Here is a 17,776-nt window from a genome sequence, read left to right on the forward strand (position 1 = left end):
CCTGCAAAGGCACACTTAGCATGAGAGATATCAGACTTCTGAGAAGTTTCAATAAAAATCATTTACCCTTGCTTCTCTCTCTGCATCCAGTGTCCCACCAACTTGCTCTTGAAGTAATGCATATGCTCTTTGTAAAGCTTGATATTCTCTGGTTAGTTGACAGAACCTTAAATCAGCCTCTTCTTTAGGCGTACTCTTAAAAGAATAGAAAAGCAAAACAGTATATCATCTTCCGTTGCTTCAAACATTAAGCTCTCTGTGCAGGTAAAACAAAGTTAGCAGTAGTTTCAGAGATTATGCAGTAGCTAGTGGAACATGTAAAATATCTAGCAGTTTCTGTAAAGATACTGATATGTTGAATTGCTGGGAGGGAGCGAAAAGGACAGGTGAGAACTTAATGCAGGACCTGGGCTTACAAAAGGGCCAAAGACTCTCCCAGCCAGAGCATGAAAGTTTGTTAAACTGCTGCTTCCAAACCCACGTATATAGAGATATAAAGGACAGCACCAATCTTCCTCCTCCAGCACTGATTACTCTTCCCCCCACTGGCAGACCCTAATTCCTAGTAGCTGTCCCTTCCAGTAAATATGTGCCTGACACCCGCTGCGACTAGCTCAATCTGCAGGACACTACCCCTACCTTAGACCTGAGAAAGAACTCCAGGAACCCTAGAGGGAATAAGGAGAGAAAAATCCCTCACTCCAGTCAGCTCTCATTCTTGCATCCCCTTGTGTTCTGAATGGCAAATATGGAGTTGGAGGAGTGGGGGAAGAGAACAGCAAGAAAGAATACAGACAAAAGAAAACAGAAATGTAGGAAGAGAACCTTACAGATTCCCAAATGTGGTGGAGGCCTTAAAATGTGGCCTTAAATGTGGCCTTGATGTGGCCTTAAAATGCTAGCAGAGATTAGAGGAAAGTGGACGTTGGGGTGGAGAGAAAAATGCAGAGTTCCCTAACTGTGTTTATGTTTAGAATTTGAGTGCAGCATAAACTGGCTTGATAGAAAAAGTGAGTCAGAGTATGAATCAGAATAGAGAGAGAACAGGGGACAGTGTGTATGAATGGGGGTGGCAGGCAGAGAAATAAAATGGATAGTGAAAGGAAAGAGTGCTGAATGGAAAGCATTTGTGTGACGGGCGGGCAGAGAGTGAATGGCTAATGAGAGAACTGAAGTAAGACATGTGGGTGAGGGAGGGAGGCTGTGAAAGAGAGAAGGAACGGACACTAATGGGGAGGGATGAGAGAGAATATGACTCTGCACAATTTTATTCACTGACAAAAGTGCCATAATTTTGAAGGACTCTCATTAGACCTCGCTGCTCACCACCATGGACCTGCTGCATGTGCACGTGGACAGAGAGATACGCACCTTCTTTTTTCAGTCATCTAACCTGAGGGTTTGGGGGCAAAGTAATTTAAATACAGGATGATGAGAAAAAGTTGTATACTGGTTACAGAGCTCTAAGTAAAAACAACAGTATTGCCAAATCCAGGCATGCAAAAAACATATGCCACGTCCAAAAACCATGACATTGGCTTAAAAATCATTAAGATTTCTTTTAAAATAGTAAACACTGGGGTCTTTTCATTTGCCTTCTGGGTTTCATATTTTCAAACTTTTCTCCACAATCATGAGGGCTAGAATTTTTTTTTAAATGAAAGCGGAGATTCTCCTGACTCCAGGAACTGGGGCTCCAAGAAAGAAAACCCCAAACAATATCATGAGACTCAAAAATCACAAGGGTTAGGCAACCCCAAAATAACAATAAACTGGGTAGAGTAGGGGAATTGGGGACGGGAATAGGAGATAGAGAGGGTGTAACTGAAGGCTGGAACATATGAGTTAGCAAACAGGATAGGTAGACCTTGATTTTACATCTTGTCCTTGGCCTTGCCATTCCTTACTGTAGCCCGGTTGCAGTGCATAACAAACAGGTCCAGCAAAAACATGTCTACATATATTTACTATTTAAGCCTTAATAAATTGACAAAACTTCTCTCGATATCAAAAGCATAGCAAGAAGGGCCCGACAGTACCAAAATAATCAAATAAATCATAATATTCTAGGAACAGCTACTGTGGAGCAGCCGTGGATTTTGTCAGTGCAAGTGCCAACTGATTTTCTTATTTTGACAAGCAAGAGATATTGTGATAAAAGGAATTCTATTTCTCAAGCACTGCTGATATTTACCAAGTCTGATTTAATTAACTCTGAACTCATCAAGACAGACAGACATTAATGCTGTCATTTATTAGCTGGGTTGCAACGGCTTAGCTAAATTAGTGTATTTTTCATAGATTTCAAGGCCAGAAGGGACCACTGTGATCATGTAGTCTGACCTGTACACCACAGGCCACAGAACTTCCCCCACATAAGTCCAGAGTATATTTTTTAGAAATCATCCAATCTTGATTTTAAAATTGTCAGTAATAGAGAATCCACCATGACTCTTGCTAAGTTGTTCCAGTAAGTTAATTACTCCTGTCTTAAATATAAAGGGAAGGGTAAACCCCTTTGAAATCCCTCCTGGCCAGGGGAAAGCTCCTCTCACCTGTAAAGGGTTAAGAAGCTAAAGGTAACCTCGCTGGCACCTGACCAAAATTACCAATGAGGAGACAAGATACTTTCAAAAGCTGGGAGGAGGGAGAGAAACAAAGGGTCTGTGTGTCTGTCTATATTCTGTCTTTGCCGGGGATAGACCAGGAATGGAGTCTTAGAACTTTTAGTAAGTAATCTAGCTAGGTACGTGTTAGATTATGATTTCTTTAAATGGCTGAGAAAAGAATTGTGCTGAATAGAATAACTATTTCTGTCTGTGTATCTTTTTTGTAACTTAAGGTTTTGCCTAGAGGGGTTCTCTATGTTTTGAATCTAACTACCCTGTAAGGTATCTACCATCCTGATTTTACAGGGGGGATTTCTTTATTTCTATTTACTTCTATTTTTATTAAAAGTCTTCTTGTAAGAAAACTGAATCCTTTTTCATTGTTCTCAGATCCAAGGGTTTGGGTCTGTGGTCACCTATGCAAATTGGTGAGGCTTTTTATCCAACATTTCCCAGGAAAGGGGGGGTGCAAGTCTTGGGAGGATTGTTCATTGTTCTTAAGATCCAAGGGTCTGGGTCTGTAGTCACCTAGGCAAATTGGTGAGGCTTTTTACCAAACCTTGTCCAGGAAGTGGGGTGCAAGGTTTTGGGAAGTATTTTGGGGGGAAAGACGTGTCCAAACAGCTCTTCCCCAGTAACCAGTATTTGTTTGGTGGTGGTAGCGGCCAATCCAAGGACAAAGGGTGGAATATTTTGTACCTTGGGGAAGTTCTGACCTAAGCTGGTAAAGATAAGCTTAGGAGGTTTTTCATGCAGGTCCCCACATCTGTACCCTAGAGTTCAGAGTGGGGGAGGAACCTTGACAACTCCTACTGCTAAAAATTTACACCTTATTTCCAGTCTTTTACTAGACTTAAAACAACTGTTTAAGCTGCAAATGCAGAAATACAGAGAAATAGGAAAAATATTAACATTCATTTTGTATGTTTTATTATGAAGACACTTTGTTACTTACATCATCCAAGTCCTCTTCTGGTGTTGCTGGCGTTCTGTCTGTTTTGTCCGTGTTATATGAAGTTACAGATGAGGTTTCAGAGTCAACAGATTCTTCGTCAAATCCAAAAAACGTCTCCACAACATGCCTCTGAAATGTCAGTTTTTCTAGGTTACTAATAGGACATTCAGTAATAATCTATAACCTGGTTAAATAGACAAGTAGACAGCAAAAAAGGTCTTCAGTAAATCCTAGTCTGGCTTTACTCCCAAGATGCTTTGATTCTTACCCACAAGGACAAGAGGCTCAAGTTGGGACACCTTGGCAGTCCCGTTGATATCAATGGACCTACTAAGGGCTGTAGGATTAAGTCCCTGGTAACAAACTGAGGGAGCCTGGGAAGACAAGAGTGCAGCTCCCTCCATGTGTATGCACCATTTGAATGCTGGTAAAGAAATTATTCCTTTCAGCATCTTTTACTCGAGTGCTTCAAAGAATCATACAGCATATTGCACTTGATAGCTGCCAAATACAGTCATGCTCTACCACAAGTATAAAATACACTTAACCACACAGAAAATCATCCATGTTTTGAGGTATTAGGTAACCAACCTATTGAGATGCAACGTACAAGAGGGTGTTAGAAGAGGGGTATATCGTATTCAAAAAAGTTATTCACTGACATTTGTCATTCACATTAATAAAAACAAAACAAAAAAAATCAGAAAGTAGATCTTAAAAATATGTATTTTTCAAAATTATTGCTATCAACTTGAAGATATCAGTTCATATATCTTCATTTGTCTGAAATACTATCAATATAAAAATGAGAAAAATGGATTCTCTAGAAAGAAAAAATAAATACCAGCATGTTTAAGGAAAATTAATCTTTAGTGAAAAATTAATATTTCAATGAATTTTTTTTACATCACAGATAACATAACATTGAATTAATGGGTACAGAATATAACAGAACCACATGAAAAGGTACAGGCAAGTAGCGTATACATAACACGCATCATGGAAGATATTAGATCAGCTACCAATGTCAGCAGGCAAATAAAAAGTCATAACTGCAATGAACCTTTATAGGACTGATAAAAAAAGTAAACTGGTCTTAAAATTATCAACCTTTCTGTGCTCTCCTTACTTCAGTTTTTTGATACATGCCCAGAATACAGTAACTCTGCAGAAAATTCTGCTGCTTCAAAAATAAAAGCATCGTTTAGACATTCAATTGTGAAAGTTAAACTCTCTTAGTTCTGCTGAAGATCAACAGTTGCAGGAGGGGATACAGGCCACAGCTTAAATTAGCACAACTCATCAACTGCTAAACCAATCATTCTGTGCTGCTAATCAAACCATTCTCTGTAGGATGAGTGTTGAGACAGGCACCATGGCCTACTGGATAGAGAACCGGAGACCTGGGTTCAATTCCTGGCTGTGCCATTGGCCTGCTGGGTGAACTGGACATTTCACCTCTGTTCCTCAGTTTCCCCATTTGTAAAATGGAGAGAGTGATACTGACCCCTTTGTAAAGTGTTTTGAGATATACTGATGTAAAGCACAATAAAGAGCAAGGTGTTATTGTTTTGCAGCATTGCCACTCTCACTTGAGCTAGGCTGACTTGAGCAGAGCAACTTGAGCAGAGTAACTTAAGCTAACTTGCTGTGAAGACAAACCCTTAGAATAGTTAAAAATTTCATTCACAGACTGAATTAAGAGCCTAATGTTTCTAGTATAAAAATCCCCTTTCAAATATGTTATGTTCATGTTGAAAAAAGTTCAAAAACTGAAAGAAAGTAGAAACCTGAATAAAGCCTGGACTCTTCACAACTCTGCAGAGGCCACAAATATAGACCCATGCACTTGAAAGATCTCTAGAGATCAGCCTTCCCTTTCCAATCCATCGGGTCATTAGGAATTGCTACCCAATCTATACAGAGGGAGGCAAAAAGAAAAGGGATTTAAGTACTAAAACCTGCTCAGGTACACAGCTATTTTTAGTTATTCAGTAAGCTCCAGGACTTTTCTATGTTATATGTTAGAACTATGTTTAAGACAAGACATTTAAGATGGAAATTAATCCAAGAATTTTAATTCTCTCCTCTAGCATTCACATTCTTCATGATCCTTAGCTTTAGAGAAAGTTTGTTTTCCTTCATTATAAGTCCTTTAGAAAAGAACAAACAAATCATGGTGCACAATGTGTACGTGAACCACTGAAGAAACACCCAGCAATACCTACAGGGAGCATCAGTAGCGTCATTAAACTCAGGACAAAAGTGTGTTCATCAACACTGAAATGTTCTTTGCAAATATTGAGACAAACCATAGCTAGATTTATAAATAACTCAGCTTGAATCCCTGTTGCTTTAAGAAGAGGTGATCTCAGGGAATAAAAACAAACACAAAAGATTGGTCCTTGTGGTTTATGTAATAGAGCCTTGTTGATTACAGGGATTATTTAAAAATAATAGCTACTGAACTATCAATATACAGATATATTTGTTACTCAGCATATTTAAACACATCATTGGCACCAGGCCTCCAGGAAATATCCACTCATTGTAATAAATAATGTAAATGATAATTAGATAGGGGAAATTAATGTTTCCCATGGCATGGAAACACTCAAAATCTTCAAGGATAGTCAAGGATTGCTAAATACTACACATATTTGTGTATAATATTTTGGGTTTAGAGCAAATCTGTTTCATTTACTTTTTATAAACACTGCTAATTACTATGCCTGAATGGAGAATTTGCCTGTTTGTTTTTGCGTTGATTACATACTTGCTGGGACACAATGTAGTATTTAGCCATTGCACATTAATGGCATATTTATGAATTACATTATGAGATAATCACACAATTGTCATTATTAATAACAACTATTTATTGTTGCCAGTGTGATAGTCTAATATTTGTAGCAATTGGCTATAAAATGGATTCATATCCAACACACAACAAATAAACTGACCGGGAAACAGCTACAGGGAAAAAAATCAGACAGACAGTTGACCCAAAGTTGATAAAGTGTTAAGAAAATTTTACTACCTGATAATAAATACTATGATAAACAATATATATATATATATATATATATACACATACACATACACACACACACACAGAGATCATGAAAGATCGTACTTATTAATTCAAAAATCTGATTTAAAATAGATTTCTAAAATATATGTATTCTAATGTGCCTTTTATTATTCTGCTTGCTCTTTTTAACTATACTATTTATGTCAGAATTTTTCTTAAAATGTGTAAAACTCTTGAAATTGTATTAGTATATATTGTTTGTAATTCTAGAAAGTTGTTAATTAAAGGTGTTATTTTTTGTACACATATGCAATCCTAAAGTTCAGATCATAACTGTCAGAGTAAAATGTCCATCTCAATAACTGAACATATGCATAACTAAAATCTGAAATATTTGGCAATAATTAGTGCAAATTAGGATGTAATTTTGGATTTCTATACCAATGTTTTCACACATACTTTTACAGTATAATTGTGCATTACATTTTTGCAATTAATGTTTAGAAGTTCAATAGGACTTATGACAGAGTAAATATATTTTCAGAACATGAAGATCTACAAAATATTCTGTATCTCAGTGGTGATTCCTGTTGAGTCAAAACTAGTCAATTTGATTAATGTTGACAGAATTTGTGACGCAGAGTCTGTGCCTTAAAATATATAGATGTTATTGCATACAAATATCTATATATATAATAGTACTACATTTAATTGAATTAGATAGGTCTACATGCATATGAACCACCTAATTTCTATATAGCCTCAGTGGCTTCATCTTCCCACATGATTTAAGTATCACACATTATTTTCAAGTGATTAAATCAAAACAGGGAAAGTGGCTAAATCACAATGAACTGAATTACGCTGTAATTAGAACAAATCAGCTATTAATTTATAGCTTCTTACCTTCGTGTTTATAAGTCATTTCCTGGCAGCCAGAAAAATATAGGCACACCAGAGCACACAGACAGATAAAAAAAGAGAAATATAAGACAAGAAGTATGTACTCCATTGCGCTGGTTTGAAGAGTGAACAGTTTCAGTTGTAATCACAAACACAGCCCATTTACTAAAGCTTACAAAGCAGAAATTAGTCTTCAGAGTCCCACAGTTTCAGTTATGGGCAATTTTGTTGATTTCAAAGCAATGACTCCAATTTTTATTTTATCATTGTAATTCCATTCTAGAGAAAAAAGCCTTTCCAGGATTTCATGGTTCTTTGTCATATATTTCAAAAAACTGAAAAAAGCCCTGAACTACAGTGAATCCTAAGCAGAAAAGAGACCTTTAAAATATTCTCATTACTTCAAGGAATAGGATGTCACATGCAATTATTAAGAAATTTCTATCAGCTCCGGCTGCTCTTTCTCACCGAAGAAAATCTAGGAGGTTGAGTGTGTGTGGTGATTATATTTCTTCTCTGGGTACCCTGCACTCAGATGTTATAAAGCTCCACCCCACGGTGCTCCTCTTTACCTCTTAGAGACCTGAGCTGGTTGCCAGCAATGTTCTAGAGATTCCTACATCCCCTGACAATTAGAAGACTGCTCAGCAAAAGGTACAGTAGCAACAGTAACCTGGTGCAATCCGAGCTTTAGAAACGAGCAGAAGAAATATAGCTGGGAAAAACTGATAAGATTTTGGCATTTCCAAAAGCGTGCCAGCTGAACTAAAACTACTCTCACATGAGAAGACTCTAAAGTCTAACTGGACCAGGCAAGTACACCATTTTTCCTATCAGATGTCCTAAGTACCACAATATGAATTTACAAAAAGAAAAGGAGTACTTGTGGCACCTTAGAGACTAACAAATTTATTTGCGCATAAGCTTTCGTGAGCTACAGCTCACTTCATCGGATATGTACTTTGTTCTAGCTAACAAGCAAAGCTGACTGCAGGCTATCAACATTAAAAAACAAACATGGAGGAGTTGTTGCTTCCGCACAACCTTTGCATGCTGAGAATTATGGAAGACAGATCTTAAAAGGTACCATCTCAGGGAAAAAGAACAATTGTTTGGATGCAGAACCTTCCCACTCACGAACATATCCATCACCTATTTATTAATTAACAGGTTACAAAATTAAATCTTCACTGCACAGCAATCCTTCCAACCAATCTAGAAAAGTTACATGTTTTTAGTATTCTGGAGTCAGCACTAATCCATAAATGGTTAATTTAATCTCCCCAGTCCTTGTATTTAACAAATCTCTTTTTGCCCTTGGTCAGGGATCTACTGATAGCGGCACAACTGAAGGTGCACGGGAGCCTGGTGCTTCACTCCACCTCCGGCTCCACCTCCAACGTCCTCACCAGTGAAATGACCATCTGCTTCAGGCTCATTCCTCTGGGTCACTATTCCCTTAGAAAAAGGAAAAGGAGTACTTGTGGAACCTTAGAGACTAACAAATATATTTGAGCATAAGCTTTAGTGAGCTAAAGCTCTCTCTACTTACAGTGCTCAGGTGGCCCCTCTCGTAGATCTTTACCCTGGACGTTCTTTTGGCTTCTCTAACTATTTCTTCCTACATCTTCCCCTGGTCCCTTTCATATAATACCTTTCCACGGAAGCCCCTCACAGGTTCTGTTCCAAGTCCTCTGGCCTGAGCACTCTCGAGAGCCTCTTATAAAGCCTTTCTTTGCCCCGGTCTTTCTCAGACTGAAACAAAGCCAGCCCCTTTTGTGGCAAATACCTCTTTCCAGCTTACATGCATCCGAACCTATTCACGTGGCCCTTCTCAGTAAGGTGCTCCCTCTAGTCAGGTGCTTCACTTGAGGTCTCCCCATTTCCCTTGTTCAGGGAAAGCCAGACACAGAAGGAAGAAGGTCCACATCCCCTCATAAGCTGTAGGTGATTATACTGAATGATTCTCAGAAAAGCCAGGCACAAATACTTTATTTTCCCCAAGATAAATCTTAGTAAATTTCCACCAGTGTCAGCCCTCCCTAATCAACACAGCCATCCTGATCATTACTTATACTATTGTACACCAATGTTATCATAGTCAGCTATGGATACAAATATCCAGCCCATCTGACAGACAAAGCCACAAACTAATTTCCACCAGTACTGAACACTTTCTGGGTTTCCACATTCACACTGTTCTAAACAACATCTTTGCTTTTATTTTCAGTGAACAGTGCTTGAAATCTGAGTAAGCTATGAACAGATTAAAGCGTCAGATGCCGTTCTGTCGATATTGACTTTTTCTTAGGCCCCATTCTGAGACAAAATTGATTTTATCAGGGTGTTTGTGTCTGACTTGTTGAGCTTGGGTCTGGAAGGCAATTTCAAATCAATCCAGTCTGCCTATGTTTATCTCAGTTTTGCTTATTTTTCTAAACTGTTGAAATAAAAGTTTTGTGCGAGGTTCATCTTGCTTGCTTTGCTGTTGAGCTGATTTCTGTTAATCTTGCTGGACTTGACTATCTAGTTACCAATTCTAAAACATTCCAGATTTCTTGTCCTTGAAACCTGGGAATTGAGACAAAAGCATAGGCTGACAGCCAGTTACTGTCCTCAGCTGTATGCATAAAACACTCATTAAATTAAGTTACTTCAGGACAAAGTTTTGGCTCCTAGTGAATTTCACAGGCAGCTTGTCATAGAGCTACATCAGATCTTTGAGACATGGCTACCTTAAGTGGTAGTTGAGCTACTATGGTTCCCATTGACAGTGAGAGTTCTACTCAAGATACAACAGCACAAGGAAAAACCATGGCAAATCTAATGTGTCTTTAAAAATCAGTTTAATCTAATCTGGAATGACAGACTCTAAAATACATTAACCATAATTGTACGGTGGTTTCTCTGCATCACTATAGGGCAGAAAAATAAGTTTGTTTGGGTGCCTTAACTGCATTTCCAGAATTTGAGATGTTTGGATTACTTTTAGGGTTAATCCTAACTCTGAATTTCCTGAAATTATAATGCTTTTTTCTGTAATAATTACAACATCTCTGTATTACATTTTCCCTATATACTTTCAACCTTAACTCTATCAATGTTGGGTTTTTTTCTCTAGGAATTAAAGGGAGTGGAACAAAAATTATATACAAATGTAGAGCTTGACCCTGCATCCTTCAATCAAATAATTGTATACAGAACATGGAAGATACAGTCTTCTGATATTACATAGCTTCCTTCTAGTCAACTTCACCCTTCATTACTTGAAGTCTGTCAGACAAAAGTAACCTAAACAAACACATCACAGGAGGCCTAGATTCTAAAAACTAGTCTGTGATCTAACCATAAATGATTAATTTGAAGTACATGATCTCCCACTAGCAACAGAAATGTGCAAACATTTACAAGGAAGTATTTACATTTTAAAAGCATAAATCAATGTTGCAATGCCACTTGTAGCTGCATGCATGAAAAATAACCTACAGGTTATATGACAATATGGGCAGTTAGAACATTTCCTCAATTCTTGAGGACTTGAAGGCTTCAAACCCTTAGGGCCTTTGGAGGTTCATTCTTTTATTTATGGGTTTTAAGTCAAGCTGGTGAAATTTTGTTCAATTTTTTTTTAAAATAAAAAGTGGACAATTTTTCAAAACCAAAAATGTTCACCCAAACTACTTGCTTATTTTGAAATTTTCCACTTTTTCAAATGAGAAAACAAAAAACATTGATTTTCAGTTATTAACTTCCTCCAATTTTTCCCTTTTCTCTCCATTTTTCAGTGGCAAAATGGAAAAAGGAACAAAGAGCGGGAAGGGGGTAGGGGGAAGGAGACAAAGCAGGAAAAACAAAAAACATTTATATTTTTGCTTTTCCCGCACTTCAAAAAAATCAGAAAATTTAACTATTTACCAAAAAGCACATTTACCACTTTTTGACCAGCTCTACAGTGAGCTGAACAAGCATCTTCTCTCTCTTCCTTGGTTTATCCTCTCTCATGATATCTGCCTCCTTCCACGCACCTGTTCCTTCAATCCCCAGAATTCCTTCCCACACAAGAAGCACGAAGGAGCCAGCATCTCCTCCTCTAAAATCAGGTAGAGAATTTCCTGCTCCCCCAACCTAGTTCCCAGGAGCAGGGCTCACTTCACCCTTTTGTTTAGCTGGCTTTTCTTTGCGTCTCTATCTAGTGCAGCATGCCACACATCTCCCGGTGCCCCCTGGCCTGCAAACTGGCAGGACAGTCAGAATTTATCATGGAAGACCAGACTTGGCCCATTCCCTCACCAGCTACAAACCTTGCCTTCCTTTCTCCTGCCACATTATCCCATGTGGACCCCCTAGGTACCATAGATACTGGCCACTCATCCAGGTGTTTAATACTTTAGGTGCAGAAAGTGTCCTAAGGGTTAAAACGTACTAAGTATGGGCAATGGAGCTAAATGCTGTTATTTCTCCTTGAACAACTTTCCTCCTCTTTTCACTACAGTACTCTGGTATTTACAATTCGACCTCTGATTTGCGTAGATAGCATGAAATAATATTCTGAATTGCATGTCTGTTAGTAGTTGTACCATTCTCCCTCATGAAGAGGGGATGGAGTCTGTAATCATAGCTATTGCTTGATACTTTATGTTTCCTCCTGATATAGTTTTCAGAGTAACAGCTGTGTTAGTCTGTATTCGCAAAAAGAATAGCTCACGAAAGCTTATGCTCAAATAAATTGGTTAGTCTCTAAGGTGCCACAAGTACTCCTTTTCTTCCTGATATAGTTGTTATATTCCTACTAAAACAATAGAGAAACCCCACTGATTTCTGTGCTCACTTAAGTCTCTGTATGGTGGGGCACAGAAAATGAGAAAGCAGAATACTGAATAATTCCATCTTTTTCAGAACACCAACTCAGAATTGGAAGACACATTAGTCAGCAGCCATTTACAAATGTTAATCAGCAAGACAATGGAAATGCTCCCAAATACCGATTTAAACATCCATAGTTGAGGCCCTTTTCTTTAGCACACACTGACTGGAGAGCAATTTTAAAAACACAAGCCAGAGGCGGGGATATTGGAATACTGTAGGTCAAGACATTTGTCTTCACTAGGTTTTCTAGTAATATTACACCTTTCCAAATCAGAGTTTATTCAGCTCTCTTTTTCCACTCTAAAACATCAGCAAGGACAAGACATAGTGGTTTATCTTATTTTCAGGGACAATCATGTATAGCTACTGACAGTTATGGTCACAAAACAAGTGGTATAGTGTATAATGGGAATGCCATTCAGGATTTTGATGTCTTTACTGGACTGGACCTTTCTAAATTGTCATCCCATTGATGGGGAAAACAAGGAGTAGACACAAAAAATTCTTTGGCAACTGTGGGAAAAGTTTATTTAAAAGGTGAGATTGATAGGCTTTTGATGTGATAGGCAATGACCACTGAAACTGAAACTGATAATTTTTTTTTAAAATTATGAACTGTGAATATGTTGCATTTCGGGGGAAACTTTCAAAATCAGCAGCTGGGAAAGGTCTGGCCAAGCATGCCCCATTAGGAGCTAATTTAAATAGTAATGTAAAAACATCTTTTAGGAAGTGAATGCAATATTAAGAAACTACATAAATGATCATCATCATGTTCCCATTATGCCTCAGGCATTTAGGGCAGCGATGAAGCTCCTCCATTGCTGTCTGTTTCTGGCAAGACTTTCAATGATTCTCCATCTGTGCCCCAGGTTTTTCAGCTCGGCTTCCAAAACTCTTTGTCATGTTGTTTTCGGGCGGCCTCATTTTTGCTTGCCTTCAGATGTCCATCTTATTGCTACTCTGGTGATGGAATCAGTTTCCATCCAAAGCACATGGCCAATCCATCTCCAGAGTTTCCTGGTTGGAAGCTGGTGCTCATATCCTCTTGGCTGCACTGTGTCAATGGATCTTTGTTGGAGATAGGTCTAAGCCAAAAGATACAGAGGATTTTTGTGAGGCAGTTTGTATGGAATGAAGACATTTTGGACACGTCATACTTTCTTATTCCCCAGCATTCTGCACTACAAAGTAATGTTGAAAGTACGCAGCTCTGATAAATCTTGAGTTTGGTTTTGGCGTTGTATTTTGATGATTTCCAGACTGTAATTTAAGCTCCTGAAGGTGTTCCTGGCTTTACTGATTTTGTTCCGGATGTCCTGGCTGATGGTGCTGCCCAAGTATGTGAATGTTTCTACATTGGTGAGAACATAATCCTCTATCTGTACTGGTGATGGTGAGGCAACATTAAAGGTCATGATATAAGTCTAATTGCGGTTGATTTTCAGTAAAATTTGCAGGCTGAATGCGTGGAGTCTGAATGCGCTGAATGAGTTGTTTTTTCTTGTATACGGTGTTGGGTATGTGCTACGACAGCGAGATCATCTGCAAAGTCCAAGTCTTTAAGGGATAGAAGGGTGTCCATTTAATGCCTTTTGTCATGTCTTCTGTTGTACGCTGCATTACCCAGTCGATGGCAATGCTGAAGAGGATTGCAGACATGACACACCCTGACATACTCCTGTTTTGACTTCAGAACTGAGCTCACTGTGGTCAACACTGCATGTAAAGTTGAAATAGAAGCTTTTGGTGATGTTGATTATACAGAGAGGGATTCCATATGCCTGCAGAACGTGCCATAGGCTGGTCCTGTGAATGCTATCAAAAGCCTTCTCAAAAGTCTATGAAGTTTATGTAGAGTTGTGGTTGCCATTCTAAGCATTGTTCTGTTATGTTTCGTAGAGTGAAGATCTGGTCTGTGGATCCATACCCTTTCCGATAACCAGCTTGCTCTTTTCTGAAAATGCTATCAACTGCCTCTGATATACGCTGGACTATGATCTTACACAATACTTTGCTTGGCACAGATAAAAGGGTGATACTACGCCAATTATTACAATCTCTGAGAGTTCAGTTCCTTTCTTTGGTATCTTCACTATAACGCCATTGGTCCACTCATCTGGCACTTTTTCCCTTTCCCAGACTGAGGTAAATAGAGGTGCCAGGATAGATGCTGCTAACTCAGGATTTACCTTGGACAATTCTGCATTCAAGTTATCCTTGCCAGGAGATTTCCCATTTTTTAAGGATTTGATGGCTTGCATGATCTCTTCCCTTAGTTGGGGTGTCTGTGCTGATGTCAAGATCTTCTTCTGCCTCCTGGATGTTTGCTTCCTCTTTTGGTGGCTTCCTGTTCAGCGATTCTTTGAAATGCTCTGTCCAGCGCATTTCTTGTTCTTTTTCTGTTGTTAGTAAAGGCCTTGTTTGTCTCTGATGAGAGTGTTTGTTGATGTCCGCCATTTACCACTGATAAGCCGCGTCATTTTATAGATGGTTCCTTGTTCATCATGAGCAGCTGCATCCTCTGCTTGTGTTGCCAGATTATCAGTATACTGTTTGTCCACTCTCACAAGGCATTTGACCTGGTGTGCCTTGCTATACTGCTCGCAGTATTTGTCCTTTAGCTTCTGGGATTTTGTATCAAACTTTTTTCTTCAGGGCTCATCTGGTTTCTATGGCATCCCATGTTCTGGGTATAATCCACTTCTTCCTTCTTTTCTGCCTGTAGCCTAGACAGGCTTCACTGCTCTGTTTATAAATTGCTGTTACTTTGTCCCACTTCTTGTTGATCTCCTTATCTGCATTTCTCTCCTCTTCACCAAGGTCTGCAAGTGCCTGAAACCTGTTCTTTAATTGCAGAATGAAGGCTTTCTGTATTTCAGGGGACTTTAGCTTGTCACTGTCATAACGTCTATGTCCCTTGTTTGGTGGGCCCACACTTCTCAGTTTTAGCTTGATGGAGGCTGTCACAAGGTGGCGGTCACTGCCAACATCGGCTCCCCTTCTCACTTTTACATCTGTCAGTGAGCATTGCCATTTGCCATTGATCATCATATGATCAAACTGGTTCTTACCTCTGCCATTTGGAGAGCACCATGTCAGCTTATGAATTTCAAGATGTTGAAATAGGGTTCCGCCGATGACTAAGTCGTTTATATTGCAGAAATCAACAAGCCTTTCTCCGTTTTCATTCATGGTGCCACACTCATGTCTTCCCATTGCTCTGTTTGTGTTGACCTTATTGACCTTGGCATTCAGGTCTCCCATGACGATAGTTAGGTTGTGGCATGGTATTCTCTCTAACTCTGCCTGTAATGTAAGGTGGAATTTGTCCTTTATTTCTTCATCACTGCCATTTGTCAGAGCATAGCACTGAATCAGGGTGATATTATTGTGTTTCCCTTTCAGTCTGGCTCTCATAAGTCTCCTGATGACAGTCTTCCATTCAAGCAGGGAATGTTCCACTTCCTTCTTCAAAAGGATGGCAACACCCTCATGGTGTTGTCCATCATCCCTTCCAGAATATAGCAAAGGTTTTCCCAAGGCTGTTGTTAATCTTCCTGTCCTGTCCATCTGCTTTTGCCAACACCCAGGATGTGTAAGATATAGTGTCTCATCTCTGCTGTGACCTGAGCTAGCTTCCCTGTTTCATGCATTGTCTGTACGTTCCAAAAACCAGGTTTGGTTTTTGTCTTGTCCCGCGGCGGCAGGGAGTGGCGGGGGGTCCCACCTGCCCCCCGTGGTGGCCAGGATCTGCAGGGGGGCTGCCGCTGTACGCCCGCAGCTCCCTGCCTCTGCGGGTCTTTGGAAGTCACGGATTCTGTGACTTCCATGACTAAAGCACAGCCTTAACTATAAAGCAAGTGTTATTTCAATGTACAGCAGAACCACACTAATTCCCACTTCTGCTAACCCACAAATGTGTGGCCTGTATATACACACGCGCGCGCGTTAGCAACGAGCTTTTCAGGGAAGATTTTATAGTAGATTACTTAAAATTATATATATATATAAAAAAAGAACCTTTACACCATGAGGACATAAGGAGTATGCCATCAAGAACACACTATAAATAAGGTTAAGATTTTGTCATGGATATTTTTAGTAAAAGTCACAGACAGGTCACGGGCAATAATGAAAAATTCATGCAAGCCCGTGACCTGTCCCTGACTTTTACTAAAACTATCCATGACAAAATGGGAAGCCTGGGCATCTGCCAGTGGGCTGGGAGTCCAGGGACCCCCACCACCCATGGGGGCTCAGAGCTCCAGGAACCCCCTTGCCACCCACGGCGGCTGGGAGTGGCGGGGGATCCCACCTGCCGCCCGTGGTAGCCAGGATCTGCAGGGGGGCTGCCGCTGTCTGGGGCAGTACCCCCGCAGCTCCCTGCCTCTGCGGGTCTTTGAAAGTCACGGATTCTGTGACTTCCGTGACTAAAGCGCAGCCTTAATTATAAAGCAAGTGTTATTTCAATGTACAGCAGAACCACACTAATTCCCACTTCTGCTAACCCACAAATGTGTGGCATGTTATATACACACGCGCGTGCGTTAGCAACGAGCTTTTCAGGGAAGATTTTATAGTAGATTTCATTACTTAAAATATATATATATTTTATATATATATATATATATATATAAAAAAAAAACTTAAAAATATATATTACTACGATACAACTACCCTTAGACTTTGAATGTATACACTAAAACAAAATCTACCATTGTCTAAATAAATGAATACATGTTTTGTTCTTTCATTTTTGCATTCCATATTGCACTCCAGTTCAAATTAGCTATGCTCCATTTTACTACTTATACATCAAATACTGTTCAAGTTAAATTTCTAAAGATATAGAGGGCTAAATTTTCAAATGTGACTAATAATTTGGGGCATCCAACTCGTGATACCTTCAAAGGGCCTGCTTTTTAGGAAGTGCTAAGCACCAGCCCGAAGAAAAATCAGATCCCTTTTAAAGCTGCCTGAAGTCACATTTGAAAATTCAGGCCATGGTGGCTACAAACTCTTTAGATTTTCTTTTAAGGGGTAATGTGTGTGCGCGAGAGCGCGCGCGCGCGAGAGAGAGAGAGAGAGAGAAAACTTTGGCTAGGAACATGCACTTAGGGAGTGTTAATTATCATTAGTTAGAAATAATGGGTAAAATCATTCAATGGAGTTTTACCATTGACTTAAATGGAGCCCATATTTCGCCCAAAAAGTTTGTATGACATTTGCAAGATACAAAATAGCTGGTACACCAGACTCTCACCTTTGGAGGTTTCAAACTTTTCCTTTTTGGTTTTTTAGGGCGTAACAAGCGTTCTCTTTCCTAGAGTAAAAGAGATTATTTTACTTCTTTAACACATATTTAGATTACACGTGACAAAAGGAAACATCATTAAATGTTTTCTT

The 17,776-nt window shown here is 39.3% G+C and overlaps 1 protein-coding gene across 5 annotated transcripts in view; it reads right to left on the bottom strand.

Annotated features, from left to right (window-relative positions):
• JAKMIP1 (janus kinase and microtubule interacting protein 1) overlaps window positions 1-17,776 on the bottom strand; it is a 257,995-nt gene that overhangs the window by 67,416 nt on the left and 172,803 nt on the right. For all 5 annotated transcript variants that reach the window (XM_074951703.1, XM_074951707.1, XM_074951705.1 and 2 more), the window contains 3 exons: window positions 17,634-17,693; window positions 3,565-3,693; window positions 67-195 (listed from right to left, as the gene is read on the bottom strand). In XM_074951703.1, the coding sequence (XP_074807804.1) occupies window positions 67-195; window positions 3,565-3,693; window positions 17,634-17,693 (318 nt within the window). The remainder of the gene's footprint in view (window positions 1-66; window positions 196-3,564; window positions 3,694-17,633; window positions 17,694-17,776) is intronic.

The sequence above is a fragment of the Natator depressus genome, chromosome 4 (assembly GCF_965152275.1).
Source record: "Natator depressus isolate rNatDep1 chromosome 4, rNatDep2.hap1, whole genome shotgun sequence".
Lineage (NCBI taxonomy): Eukaryota > Metazoa > Chordata > Testudines > Cheloniidae > Natator > Natator depressus.